Source organism: Nannospalax galili, unplaced genomic scaffold (genome assembly GCF_000622305.1).
Source record: "Nannospalax galili isolate Female #2095 unplaced genomic scaffold, S.galili_v1.0 scaffold241, whole genome shotgun sequence".
NCBI lineage: Eukaryota > Metazoa > Chordata > Mammalia > Rodentia > Spalacidae > Nannospalax > Nannospalax galili.
This window is the reverse complement of record NW_008345602.1, coordinates 2,457,487-2,472,111: the sequence shown is the minus strand read 5'-3', so window position 1 is coordinate 2,472,111 and position 14,625 is coordinate 2,457,487. Positions and strand designations below refer to the sequence as shown.

Below are 14,625 nucleotides of genomic sequence, written 5' to 3'. Positions count from 1 at the left end.
AAAAAAAAAAAAAAAAGCCTGCAATGGGGCACAGTGCTGCAGCAACACCCTCAAGGAACAGAACGACAGTTTAGGGAACTTACCTAGCCCAGGTGCTGAGAGAAGATGGGAGTGAGGGAGGGTGAGGGAGCATTATACAGCTCAGATTGGCCTCAAATTTGTAAACCTCCTACTAAGTGCTAGGGTATAGACAAATGCTACTTCCTCGCCAGAAATTATCCTCCCACCCCGTTTGTTTTCCTTCCTTTTCAATTCTATCCTCTGTTTCTGTGTTTCTTGTTTATGTCTCTGGGGATTGAACCCAGGATCTTGTGCATGCTAGGCAAGCACTGTACCACCAAACTATAGCCCTAGCCCTTGAAATTTAAAGGATTTTTGGATACAGGGAAAAATCATTCTTTATAACCAGCTAATCATTACTTATTTAGAAGCATGATTTCTATACACTTGAGAAACTCCATGTGAACCTAAATGGCCAGCTTTATAAAGTCCATATATCACAGAAATTCCATATAAGACATACAAAAGTAGGCTGCACAACCTACCTTCTCGTCCATTTTCTTTCACCTTTTTATCTTGCTCTATTAACCACTTGAGAACCAGATGTCCTGCAGGATGCTCAGCAACATGAAGCTACAAGAAGCATGAAGTGTTCATTCAAAAAGCTGCCATTTGCATGCACAAGTCCCATGCAAGCTCAAACCAGAAAATCCCAGCAAAGACATGGGAAAGTAAGAAACCCCAACCCAACCTATGGAAATTTATGCAACTAATAACTACTGGGAAGGGGAGAGTCAGTCTATTATAAACATGGGAGTCTTGGTACGCTAACTGGGCTCCAGTGGATAGACCCACACTGAAGAACATTTGGGAACACAAATAAGAATCTATTGGCCTTATTTTCTATACTATAATAGAGTACATTAAATTGAGTGGGGGGCACTAAGGGGGCAATACCAAAATCACAGAAATTCAATAAAAAAAAAAATGCTCTCATTTATCCCTGGCCTGTAAGTCAATTGTTATCCCACGTACAAATAAGGATGCATCCAAGCTTCACCAGCTTACGAGATCTTTATCCAGAATGCCTTTGACAGCTTAAGGGACTACAGACCTACTCTGCTGCCCAGGCTGCAAACAAACACAGCTATGCAGCCCTTGTGAGGTAGTTCAGTCAGGGCTTTCGGAGCTTAGTTTGAATAGCACCACAATGTTTGTCTAAAATTTGGTGCACCTGACCAGTTTTCCCATGGTAATGCACTGCACTGCGATACCCATGAGGCAGAGCACTAGCAGAAACATGATGCGACATGCAATGCTGAAAGATGTCTAAATACCATTTACATGACCTCAACAAGCACATGAAAACATTCCTTCTCAAGGGCCTCAGTACCAGGGACCTTCCCTTATTTAGTATGAGAAACAACAGGCAGTTTCCATACAAAGAACTATTTTATCACACATTCATCCACTTTGCTCCTAGAGGGCAGGATCTGAGCTTCTCAGATTTACAACCCACTTGTTTTTCTGAAAAGCATGCTAGGCACTCACTATCTCGAATGGCTTTTATTCAGATCAAAACTGCCAAGCGGAAAGGTGCTGGGTTTACTCAATAGGCAGCTCCCTTCCCAGCTTTCTTGACTGCTGGTGCTGCATACCCCAACCTGCCTCCTCTAAAGGCCCTACTGTGTTCTCAGGGCCTACATACTCAATGGCTTCAAGCAGTACTGCCACTCAGTTGCTCCACCAGAGCTTGGTCCAGAAGCAGATGTGCCTCACCTAGTTCTAGCTAACTGCATGACAGGCACTGCTCTTGCTCCTTCCTGCCTGGGTCCTGATGTGGGGAAATGGCTGAGGTTGTGGAAGCTGGCTGTAAATATGATACAGTGCTTGTGAAGGTGGTAGAACAGGAAAGAGATCATCAGAAGAGATACCCACAGTAGTAGTTACAAGTTCCTATATTAAGGTGTAGAAGTTAGCACTCAGCTCACATACACTGTGAATTTAACTCAAGGTAACAACTACTTTGTAGTAAGGTGTGTCTCTCCAGCGAATCCTAAACTCTAAGGGCAGAGACTCTGTCATTTTAAGCATTCTTGACGTTGTATTACATTTTTGATTAATGAATGAAAGGCAGAGAACCTGTACAGCTTAGTTTACACCCCTGGGTAATACCAGGGATCATAACGAAAGGTCACTGTATTTAGTGCACGAAGGCCTTGTGGGACTAAGTGACAGCAGTGCTCAGTGCTTCAAAAAACGGTCGTTTCCACTAAGCAGCTGCTGGTTAGGAGTTTTGAGGGCCCTTCAGTCAGCATGAGACAAAGGCCCTGCGGATCCAGCCCCTGCCTTCTTCTTGTTTGTTTGAGGATTTCCAAGTCTGAGCCTCAAACCCACGTACTCCTCCCTCTCCCAGGCTGCAGCACCCTCGCTCTCCTGGCCGCACTCTGCTTTTCTACCACTCTTGGATGAGCTGCTAATTCTTCAGGCCTCAGCTTAGCTTAAGTTCCAGCAAGGACACTGGGGAGCAAATTGGCTCCTACACAATTCCACAGAAGCTGTAGCTGTCCTTCAGAGCTTTTGTTCCAATATTAACTGAATTATTTGGTAAACATTAATAGTTTGTCTTTGGAATGGCAACCCTTTAAGAGACAGTGCTGGGTGAGTCTAGCACGTCAGGTGCATCAAATCTGTGAACTTAAGGCTCAAGTAGAATCACAGATGCCCAAGTATGTAAGCAAGAGTGACCAGAATGAACAAGTATTTTAGTTTTTGTTCCAAGAGTATCTCATCTAGTTCAGCAAGCCTTGAACTTAGCATGTAGCAGAGGATGACCTTGACTCCTCATACTCCTGCTTCCACCTCTCAAGTGTTGGTTTTATAGATATGCACTACCACACCTGGAAGAGCAAATCTTTTTTTAATGAGGTGAAATTAGGGAAGATGTCAGGAAAATTGTGGGGACTGTGTGATGACTCAGACTTTGCATAGATGGGGCATAGGGAAGTGGAGAAAAACGCAGCATGCCACACTGAAGGAAGGAGCAGCCAGAGCAAATACAAACAGCATGGGCTCTTCTAGAAAGGTAGTAAGCAGCCAACTATAGACAAGAGAGTCAAAGTACTTGTTTTCAACTCTGTAGATAACATGGAATCACTGCATTTCTGAGAAGAAGTATTATCAGTATGGCATTCTGAATTGACAATTTTCCCATGTCCTATTGGTATTATTATTGAAACTGTAGTGATGTTCTCCCTGACTAGTATCTTTACAGGCCCTGTGGCTCTCCTGCCTGTCAGAGTAAATAGCATGTCACCTCTCCATCCTTGCCACCAGGATGTAGCTCTGCTGCTGCCAAACTAGCAATGGCATCCATGGCAGGTTGAACGTCTCCAGTAGCAGATCCCAGAATGTCTGATACCAACACACAGGCAGACTTATCCAGCACCACCTCTTGGGCATGTCCTTGCAGGTAGCTTAATAAAGCTGGAGAAATGGATTCCAAGAGCTCACGTCGGCGGATCTCTGTGTCTTTCTTACTGTTGAAATATGTTAGATAAGGTAGTAAGGTAAGATAAATGGATGTTCTTTTATCACAAACTTCTAAGAGCTTATCAGTGTGGGGCATACTCTGGAAATGTCTATTCTGCTGAATACATAGACCGTAACTGGAGAGTATCTGCTATTCTCCATCTTTGCACCCCAGATCTCAACTACCCGGCATAAAACAAGCACTCAGTGAAAGAAGCTTGCTTTCTATAATATAAATAAACAAACAAAACCTCCAAACCCAATTAATCTAAAAAAAAAATAAATGATCTCATCAGGCAGCACATGTTCAGAGTATATTATGGATTCTGTTTTCAGGGTATTAAAATACAACACCAGCTTTGAAAGTAAAGCAAAACAAAAAACCACACACCCGAGTACCTACTATGTGCCAAGTGCTCAGAGGTGTTCTTTTGAAAGCCTGATTGATTTCCTTTTCAAGATAAGACCCCTAGACTCTATCAAAGTACAAGCTCAACAATGGAATTATCTCTTGAGAAGTTTTAGAGAAAGAGGGAGAGGGAAAGAGGAGAAAAGGAGCATGTATGTGGATTTCTGGAAGCATGTGCTCCTCATAATAAGTAGCCCACCCAGGCAGGAAGCAAAGGAGCCAAGCCATTTGCAGGCCTTTACCTGTGTGCATTGCCATCGCCCTTGCGCAGAACCTCAATGATTTCTCGTACTATATGAGCAGGATCTCTGGGACTCAGCAAATACAACAGGACTTTTCTTCCGTATTTGTCATTTACTATGTTGGGTAAGGAACTAATGATTTCCTATAAAATCATAAACAAAAATGCATTATTATTTACATTCTCAAAGTACGGTTGGGATTCAAATGGTAATGAAGAACAGACAATTATTTTCCTCTGTCTACTTACTAGCAACTGTAGAGTTCTGACATTTCTTATTAAAGCACAAAGAATTACATTCAGAACAAAATTAGTTTTCTACTGTGATGGGTATTACTGAACAATAAATTTATATTAACTGATCACAACCACGAACTTTAAAAAAATAGAAGAGCTGGGGCTGGCGAGATGACTCAGTGGTTAAGAACACTGGTTGTTCTTGTAGAAGACCTGGGTGCGAATCTCAGCACCCACATGGCAGGTAACCACTGTCCGTAACTACAGTCCCAGTGGATCCCACAGCCTCTTCTGACCTCTATGGGCATTATATGACATGGGTACACTTACCTACACGCAGGCAATACAAATCTACACATAAAATAAAAATAATAAAAAAACTACTAAAAAAAATTAGAAGAGCTATCTTCATGCATTACGAGAGGATTTATTGGGCCACTATTACTAAGAACAGCACTTAAATGTAGCATGAGTCTTAAAGAACATGCCTCAGAATTTCCCTGCTCCAATATGCCTGTTAAAGTAGATAAAGGCTTAAAGCTAGGTTGCTTATTCACAGCAAATGAAGGCTTTTACTATAGTGAAGAACAAGAGCAGAGGAAGGGAAGACAAATCATGAAAGACTCGGCTGAGCAGTCACACATCGCCCTGCATGATGTTGCCATCAGCATACCCAGTGGTTAGAACTCAACTAGCAACAGTGATGTTGTCCTAAAACTAAGTTCCTATATATATCTGATGTTTCAAAAACACAAAGTCACTAAATTCCTTTATTTTACTTGTTTGGAGATACGTTCTTGCCACGATGCCTACACAACCCTTGAACTCATGATCTGCCTCCGCCTCCTGAGTGCTGGGGTATTGGGTGAATCACCAGAGAAAATGCAAAGTTCATCTTTATTTTGTTACAATATTCCTGCTTCTTCTAACCAACTATAAATGGTCAAACCCAGGTGTGTCTAAGCAGCCTAAATTAACTGGGACCACAGAGACAACTCAGTTCCAGGTTAGGGGCCAGAAGTAGGGATCTGACTAGTTCTGGTCCTCTGACTCCAAATCTGTCACTGCCAAAGAAAACATATAGCCTCTTCTGAAGGGAAGAAATTCTATGACAACAGATACAGGTCTGTTCTTAAAATATATAACTAATTATTCAGGATTAGTGATTTTAGTGCAAGGGCCTAAGCTAAAAAGTCAGTCAGTCAGTCAGTCAGTCATCTACCACAGGATCACAATTCAGGATCCTGTTTGTCAATGGAACCCAAGCCTCCTTCAACTTCTGCACAAGTCTCTGTCCTTTGACACCTATTAACAGTAGTTAGCACTTGCTAAGTGCCTACCAGGAGCCAGATATTGCTGAGCACTGTACATCTATCAAGTAGAATGACCTTCACAACAGCACACCCAGGTTCCAGGACTCCAATCCTTACTGGCTCTCTGAACTACTTCTGAAGGAAACCTAAGTTTTCAGAAAACACTCAATAGGTCTAGCCAACTTAAGATGGATATATAATTTCTTAACAGGAAAAAAAAATGAACTTAAAATTTTAGTAACATAAGGGAAAATGAAAAAGAGAAGGCAAAAAAACATATAAAACATGCTACAGGGTAGGGATCTTTTTGTAATCTCAAAGTAAGAGGTCCCAAAGCAGAATTGTTCTATGTAGTTTAGGTTAGGTGTCCAAAACACAGGGGACCTTTAACATGCTCTCTGTATACTTTAACTGACATCGTTTTCTTGGACTAAAGAGGAAAGAGAGGAGGCAGCAAGTCAGCAATGCATTCCTTCCATGGGTTCCACATGTAAGGATTAATCTAGTGGCTTGGAGAGTGTTAAAGATTCCTTTAACTTCAGCATGGAAGAAGCCAGAGCGGTCTGCATCCCGATTCCCTATTGGCAATTTGGGTAACCCCTTCAGAGGATGGCATGATAGGAACAGGAGGCAGGAATTGGCTAGGCAGTTAGGGTAAAAAGACCCCCAAGAAATGTAGCCAGTTTCTGGGCTAAAAGTCAAAATGTCCTCGAGCCTGTTAGCAACACACTCTGTTCCAAAGGCCAAAACTGTCGAAATGTCAAAAGTATTTGGGAGCTTTTTGGGGTCTTTTTACCCTAACTGCCTAGCCAATTCCTACCTCCTATTCCTATCATACCATCCTCTGAAGGGGTTACCCAAATTGCCAATAGGGAATCGGGACGCAGACCACTCTGGCTTCTTCCATGCTGAACAGGGACACAGGGTGAGGCAATTGGAGTACCCCTTCAGTCGGTCTATCTAAAAGACTCCCAAATTGCGTAACTCTTGTCTCTAAGGGAAGAATAGGAGATGTGAAGGAGAAGTAAAGGCAAGAGTAATTATCATTACAAGTTCTAGACAGGGAACTAGAAAAAAGTCAGAACAGGGCAATTTTCAAATGTTCATATGAGAGTCCACTGGAGTTTCTTGATAAGGGCTTCCAAAAGCATCCCTCTATTGGGTTCCTCCTTATTTTTCTTTTGCCTTCCAAGGCTGAACTCTAGAGTGATGGATTCAGGATTTACTTTCATGGTCAAGCAAGACCTTTGACTCTTCACACAGATGGAACTGGTTAAAGAAAGGATCCCGGAGCGCCTCCCAAGCCCATGTGACCCCTGAGGAACAGATCTTCAAATGACCTTAAGTGTAAAAATAAATTGATTTGTTTGGGCCAACTGTATGGTCTTAAACACCCAAAAGGAAAGTATAACCAAAGAGTAAAGTCATCAATATATTTCTTTAAGAGTTCAAGATATTACACTCCCCAGACATTAGGCTTAAGTCTATCCAAAAAGTTATTTAGACAATTATTTCTCACCTAACCAGAAAGTGTTGCTCAGATGTAAGACTTCAAAATCTTGGTCTCTAATACTGTAGTGCCCACCTGTAGCTAAGGGAGACAACCAGCTATTGTTCTAAAATGATGGATAAATTTGTTTTCTCTCCCTATCTAGAAGTCTTTGAGAACAGGCAAGAGAGTTAATGGAAAGCGAAAAATAGAAGAAATTTAAATAGGAGACAGCAACAGAAGTGCTGAGGGAAGGTTAGAGCTCGAGGAAGTTTCCAGAGATTATATTATAGTAGGACTTTACCAAGTCTACCCCTTTGGCTGCATTCAAAGAAATGAAAGGCCTAAAGCTAGTGTAATGGGTAAGGGTTTTACTTTGGCAAGATTAACAAAAACCTGAAGATTGACTGCACGATGTGAGATATTTAACATTACTTAACCTAAGGATGGTCACCTTGGAACTCACACTGCCAAAGGCTGGAAGGGAGTGGTAGCCCTGCACATGGGCACTTTCCATTCCATGGTCCTCTCCCTTCTGTCTCACTCATTCACTCACCTAGTCTAAGGGCATTTCTGAGTTTGTGAATCATGTGTCAGATTGCAGTTAATATTAATGAATAACATAAAGAAAATAGCAAGTGAGGGGTAGAGATCTGCCTGGGCCAACAGAGAACAATACCTAGAGAAGGGTTCAGAAAAAAGAAAGTGATTAGCAGCCCATGTTGAACATGATATTTCCATAAATCCAATTTCTCTAAAGAGAATGCTAATACAAGGGTTTCTTGGCTGTTTTAAAAAATGCTGTGTAAGATAATGGGTTTTGTAGTGGCTGGGTGGGAAATACAGACACAGGACTCTATACATGTGCACCTCTGGAAACTCAGCAACTCTGATAAGGAAACACCTTAGAGAAACATCTACCTGTGTACAAGAAAACACACTGTGCTGTTAGTTTTGATTATCAATTTGACACGACCTAGAATCATCTGGGAAGAGTCTGATTGAGGAATTATTATTGAGATTAGGTTAGCCTGAGGGCATGTCTGGGGGTTACCGTTTTTGATTGCTAATTAATATAGGAAGACCTAGCCCATGGTGGGCAGCACCATTCCCTAGGGAGGGGGTGCTGCGCAGTGTAAGAAGAGCAAGGCTGACATGATGTTCTATGCTTTTACTCTCAGCTCTTGATGCTGCCATGTGATGCTTTAAGTTCTTGCCTTGACTTCTCTACAATAATGGACTGCAACCTGGCATTAAGCCAAGAATTCTTTCTTCCCCAAGCTGCCTTTGTCAGGGTATTTTATCACAGCAATAGAACTGACACTGGAACACACAATACATTAGCCACAGAATTATATGGAATAGCAAAGCCAATAAAATTTTTAAAAAAATTTGATTTATTTTCATTTTATATGTATGAGTGTTATACTTATGTGTGTAAGTATACCCATGTTATGCAGTGCCTGCAGAGGACAGAAGAGGGCATCAGATTCCCTGGAACTAGAGTTATGGACCCCTGGTAGCTGCCATATGGGGGCTGAGATTCGAACCTGGGTCTTCTACAAGAACAGTCAGTGCTCCTAAACATTGAGCCATCACTCCAGCTCCCTAAAGCCAATAAAAATTAAAGAACGGTTTCTAGGGTTTCTCTGTTCTTTATATTTTGCAGTACTAGGAACTGAAGGCTCTTCCATGCTAGATAGGAGCTCTACCACTGAATTATGCCCCAAACCCTCCAAAAAGAGTTTGGTTTTAAGAAAGTCTCCTGAATTCTAGTCTGGTCTTGAACTTGCTTTGTAGCCAAGGATGGCTTTGATCTTCTGATCCTCTTGCCTCCATCTTCTAACTGCTGGGATCATGGGCCTGCATGATCATGCCTGGTTATGCAGCGCTTGAGATGGATAGAACCCAGGGTTTTGTGCATGCTAAGTAAGCACTTTACCAAATGAGCTACATATCCAGTGCAGAAAATAGTTTTATAAACTGCAAAAAATACTAAGGGCCATCATGAAAATAAAAACAAGCCTCATTATACTCATTTAGTGGACTGCTACTTGTCACTAAAAATGAATGACTTAGATAAAAATGAGCAAATGGTGGTACCTAGGTGAAGTCCTGCCCCTGTCCCTTTTCTGCAAATCCTTTGATTTTTTTGTGTATATTTCATACAGAACATCCCAAACAATCTTATTCATCTTTATACCTGCATCCCAAATGACACCAACCCATAGCCCCTCCCCCAACCCCACTGGAGCCCATATACTCTGACATCCCTGTTACTGTCCACTATGTTATCAGTGCCCCCAGCCATTACCCAGTGCTAGTCCATCAACTGAATCTATCAGCCTATCTAAAGTGCCTTGTTTTAGGAAGATCAGCTGTTCCTCATCTAGCAGCAATCAGTTACCAACATGCCTTTAGATAAGATTGGGGTCTACTGTTCATTTTCCCACTTCTATGCTGGGTTACTGTCTGGGAGTCTCTTGGGCCACCCTGGCCAATAACTCAAAGGAAGGTATCTCCTGTTTGGCATTGTTTCTTGTTATGTAGCCTTTAGCTATACACGTGGACTCTTAAAGAATTATACTGATCACTTTGGTTACTTTCTGTGCTGGATAGCGTTCGTGTCAACTTGACACACCTGGGTTGAGGGAGCCTCAATTGGGGAATTGCCTTCATTGGACTGGCCTGTGGCCATGTCTATGAGGCACCTTCTTAATTGTTGAGTGATGCGGGAGGGCCCAGCCCACTGTGGGTGGTGCCATCCCTGGGCAGGTGGGCCTGTGTTGCATAAGAAAGCAGGCTGAGCAAGGGGCCAGGGGAGCAAGCCAGTAAGCAGAGTCCCTCCATGGCCTGTGCTCCAGCTCCTGCCTCCAGGATGAACACAGATGAACTGTGACCCAGGAGATGTAAGATAAAATAAACCCTTTCCTCCCCAAGTTGGTATTGGTCAGAGTATTTTGTCATAGCAATGGATAAACAAACTAAGACACTTTCCTTTTGGGTATTAAAGACCATACAGTTGGCCCAGATTAACCAATTTATTTTTACTCTTAAGATCGTTCAAGGATCTGTTCCTCAGGGGTCACATGGGCTTGGGAGGAGCCCCTGACTCCTTTCTTTTACCAGTTCAATCTATGTGGAGATAAGTCAAAGATCCTGCCAGACCGTGGCTAGCTTCACTTGGAAGCACAGAGGAAATGTTTCCTCTGCATTGACCCTCCTCTTTGTAGACTGGACACTGGTTCAAGTCCATCTGGTAGGGTCTCCATGGCCTCCTTGGTCAAGAGAACAGGTGATTCCCCACAGTTACAGGACGTTTTGAGAGATGCTCATAGTCCCCTGGAACTTAATCGACCTTGGAGAGCAAGGAGCAAAAACTGTCCTATATGTCCCTCTGACCAGATTAGTATAGGCCTCAAAGTATGTCTGTTAAACACCAAGAAGGTTGTCTTCATTTGTATTTTTACATTTTAAAGGTATTAACAAATAATACAATAAGTGCAGACCACATATGGTCCATAAAGTCTCAAATAATTACTATCTGGCCTCTTATGAAAAGGCTTGCCAACCCCTGATGGTGAATCTCATAACACAAAGCCAAACAAAGACAGTAGGCTGAAAAATACATGCAAGAACTCAGAAATGGTAAATGTACAAAGCCATATACTCTACATATTGCAGAACAGATAAGGAAATGTGCATGAGTAATAAATGCCAAATTCACCACAGTAGGGCTGGGGCTGGGATACAGGTTCAAGGATGGGCATACAAATCAAGCCTGGACTGCGTCTGTCATGTTTCATTTATTTTTATTTTATGTGTATGAGTGTATTGCCTGCATGCAGGTAAGTGTACCCGTGTCATGCAATGCCAGTGGAGGACAGAAGAGGCTATCTGATCCCCTGGAACTGGTTATGGACAGTTGTTAGCTACTATGTGGGTGCTGGGATTCGAACCCAGGTCTTCTGCAAGAACAGCCAGTGTTCTTAACCACTGAGCCATCTTTCTAGTCCTCATTTCTTTTTTAAAGATGGGCTCTCAGTAGGCAGCCCAAGATGGCCTCAAATTCAAGGCAATTCTCCTGTCTTGGCCTCCAAAGTGATGAGATTATAGGTGAGCCATTATATCAATTGGTTTTTACTTCATTATGTCAGATGGTGGAAGGCTAAGGACTCAGTATATTACTCAGTATATATTTGAGTATATTTTAAAGATAAGGAATTTAAAATACACTCTGATACGTACTCATCCCAAATGGTAACTGGCTAATACAGGCATTGTTTTCCCAAGGAACACTGATGTCAAACCAGCTGCAGAGCATACTGGTGATTTTAGGGTAAACTGGATCAAATTTTATAAAGTATGCTTTTTATTTTAAAAGTAAAGTAAGAAGCATCTTGTTTCCATTTTGAAAGGTAAAAGGTACTGCTGACCAGGCTGTGATTTCAGCTTGACATTTTGTGAAATCTGTATACCCTGAATACAGTACTTTGAGACTCTAAGTTTTCTTGGTGATCTTTAAAAAGCACTACATAAGTTTCTGTGGTGAATGGGTGGGAAAATATAAGAGCAATTAGCATTCCACAGCTTTATCACTAACTATGCAGCTTAATGATACACAGAACCTGTGGAGCATTCATCAGTGAGACACAAATCAGAGCTGTCTGAAGTTAGTCTTTAGGAATGTGGGTTCAATAGCTGTGGGATTCCAACTGATAAGCATAAGAAATTAAAATTATCAATACCAACTTTGAGTGAGATGAATCTTTGGAAAAGATCAATCTATCATAATTCTGGCAAATCCTGAAGAAAGTTTGGGTCTCCTTGAAATCCATTTGGAAGTTATGCAAATTTTAGTTTTTGTGAAACTATTAAACAAAAGCAAACTTTCAATAGGCCAGTCTGTTTCCATTTTTGTGAAACAACTTTATTCATTAGCCAATTCTATGGCCTCACATCTGTCACAGGAATGAAAAACAATCATTACTGATCTGAGTCAAAAGGGTAATATAAAGTCACAAGAACATGTCAAAATAGTCAGTCTGTGACAAAAAGTCTTGCCAACTCATTTCTGCCCACAATCCTACCCCAAATGAAAGTCATCATAATCTTAAAATAGTCAAGAACAAAGTTGAAAAACGACAGTTAGGGGCATGAGAAATTCACATACATTCAGACTCACAGCTGGCATCTCGGAAAACAGATCTTTTTCCTCCCTTCATTAAGTGGACACACTTTGTAACACCCAGCATTGCTCATCCAGATGGGTCAGAGAGGCCACAGCACCCCCACCCGACCATGGGTAAGTTCTGCCTTACCCATGGCCTTTTCTCAGCTCAATGTGAGAGTACCATTTGTCAGTAAGATTTCCCCAAGGGCCCCATTCATGTATCAAACATAAAGGCTCATGTGATTTTCAGATGAATAGCCTATGTTTATACATAAGTGATTTTCAAAACATTCCCAATTTTGGTCACTGCTATAATATTGCAATTTATTTTTTCTCCTTTGACAGTCTCCACCATAATATATATTCAATATACATGCATCTTCATATAAGGGAAGGGAAGGAAAAAGAGGACCATAGAACCAGAAGTCAGAGAGGAACAGTCACAGCAGGGTAAAGGAAAGACAAATCATTCAGACTATAATTTTCACTATGGAATAGTTTCTCTAAGATGACAGCTTAGGCTTTTTAAAAGACAAGTTTAGGGACAATTATTTGATTCAAGTAGTCCCTCTTTATGGTTATTACACTGGGCTAGAGGTAATTGCTAAAATGTGAAGAGGAAGTTAGTATTTCAACTTGAGTAATAACATTTAGTCCGACCCTACAAAAGCTTTTGTGAAAGCTGTAGTAAGCACAACTGAGTGAGTGTTAGGAGTTTTTCTTCTCCATCAGCCTAACCCAGTCCAGGGGTATCAATAACCTGGGTAACTGCAGAGACAGCTTGTCCACAGGTATGTGCTAAACTCAACAGTGTTGAACTGATCACTGATCAAATCCAAGCACTGCTTTGCTAATTTTTCATTTTTTAGCATATCATATAGTGTAAAAAAAAAAACAAAAAAAAAAAAACCATGCAACCCTAATCCAAAATAGAAGTGTCAAGCTTTACTTTAGCTAATCTTTTAAAGGCTTAAAACAATATCAAGTTACAAGGCTGGGACTTATAAACAAACACAGCAAGTCTCTAAAAAGAAAACTTAAATGATAGCTAAAAAGTCACAAAAAACACTGAACAGAAAGAACAGATCAAAGTTTTTATACAGCATGTGTGAAATTAAACTTTGAAACCAACAACTGGTCAAGGCAGCTTCTCAAGCCCTCAGAAGTACTTACTGATATGATTATCTGCTTCACAAGCTTAGTATCATCAATACAGTCAAATGCCGCCAGTAAAACCAAATGAGAGTATTGGCCCTGTAACAACGGGAAGACAGAAGAGGTTACAGAAGCTGTATACAAGCTGGTGAGACAGCTCAATGCGTAAAGGCACTTGCAGCCAAGTCTGACATCTGAGTTCAATCCCAGGACCCATATAATGGAAGGAGGGTACTGATGCTTGCAAATTGTCTTCTAACCTCCACACAAGTGCTGTGGCTCATTTGTGCACCCTGCCCCCTACCACATAAAACCCACAAAAAAGCTGGGCATAGTAGTGCTAGACCAGGCTGGGCCTAAACAGCAAGCTCCAAACAAGCCAGAGCCACACACTGATACCCTGTTTCAACAACAACAAAAATATTGTATAGATTTTCCCTCTTATCCTACTCACACACAGAGAAAGTCACTTTATGAAGGTTGTCAACACAATAGTGTCTAACATCACATAAACAAGGTAAATAAGTCACTCAAATGAACTTTCTTTCTCATCAAGACCTAAGTATATTCCAGATATAAAGCTGATTCACATCTATCTATAAGTATTCAGTTAATTAATGGTTACTTGAAAATTTTAATTGAGGTAATTAAATGAAAGAACAATGGAGGGGGCATGTACACAACACACAGACACGCACACAGACACACACACACTATTCAAATCATGAAAAAAGAAATGGGTAAACCCAGACATAATGATCATACACACAATATTCATAATACATGTACACAAAACCAAAACAAGCTCCAAAACAAAGAAATGAAAAAAAGAAAAAACTAAACCCACATACTTCTACTTCATGTTAAAAATCAAAAGAGCCCTGTTTTCAGAGCTTACAACACATTCTTTTTTAAAAAATATTATTTTTATTTTATGTGTATGAGTGTATTGCTTGCATGCATGTGAGTGCACCTGTGTCGTGCAATGCCGTGGAGGTCAGAAGAGGGCTTCGGATTCCCCTGGAACTGGAGTAAAGGTCAGTTCGTAGCCGCCATATGGGTGCTGCGAACCAAACC

General features: G+C 41.2%; 1 protein-coding gene across 2 annotated transcripts in view; it reads right to left on the bottom strand.

Annotated features, from left to right (window-relative positions):
• The window catches only part of Pum3 (pumilio RNA binding family member 3), a 46,402-nt gene that overhangs the window by 12,301 nt on the left and 19,476 nt on the right, over positions 1 to 14,625 (bottom strand). For both annotated transcript variants that reach the window (XM_017800264.2, XM_008841685.3), the window contains exons 13-16: positions 13,567 to 13,647; positions 4,183 to 4,325; positions 3,317 to 3,539; positions 546 to 633 (exon numbers count right to left, since the gene is read on the bottom strand). In XM_017800264.2, the coding sequence (XP_017655753.2) occupies positions 546 to 633; positions 3,317 to 3,539; positions 4,183 to 4,325; positions 13,567 to 13,647 (535 nt within the window). The remainder of the gene's footprint in view (positions 1 to 545; positions 634 to 3,316; positions 3,540 to 4,182; positions 4,326 to 13,566; positions 13,648 to 14,625) is intronic.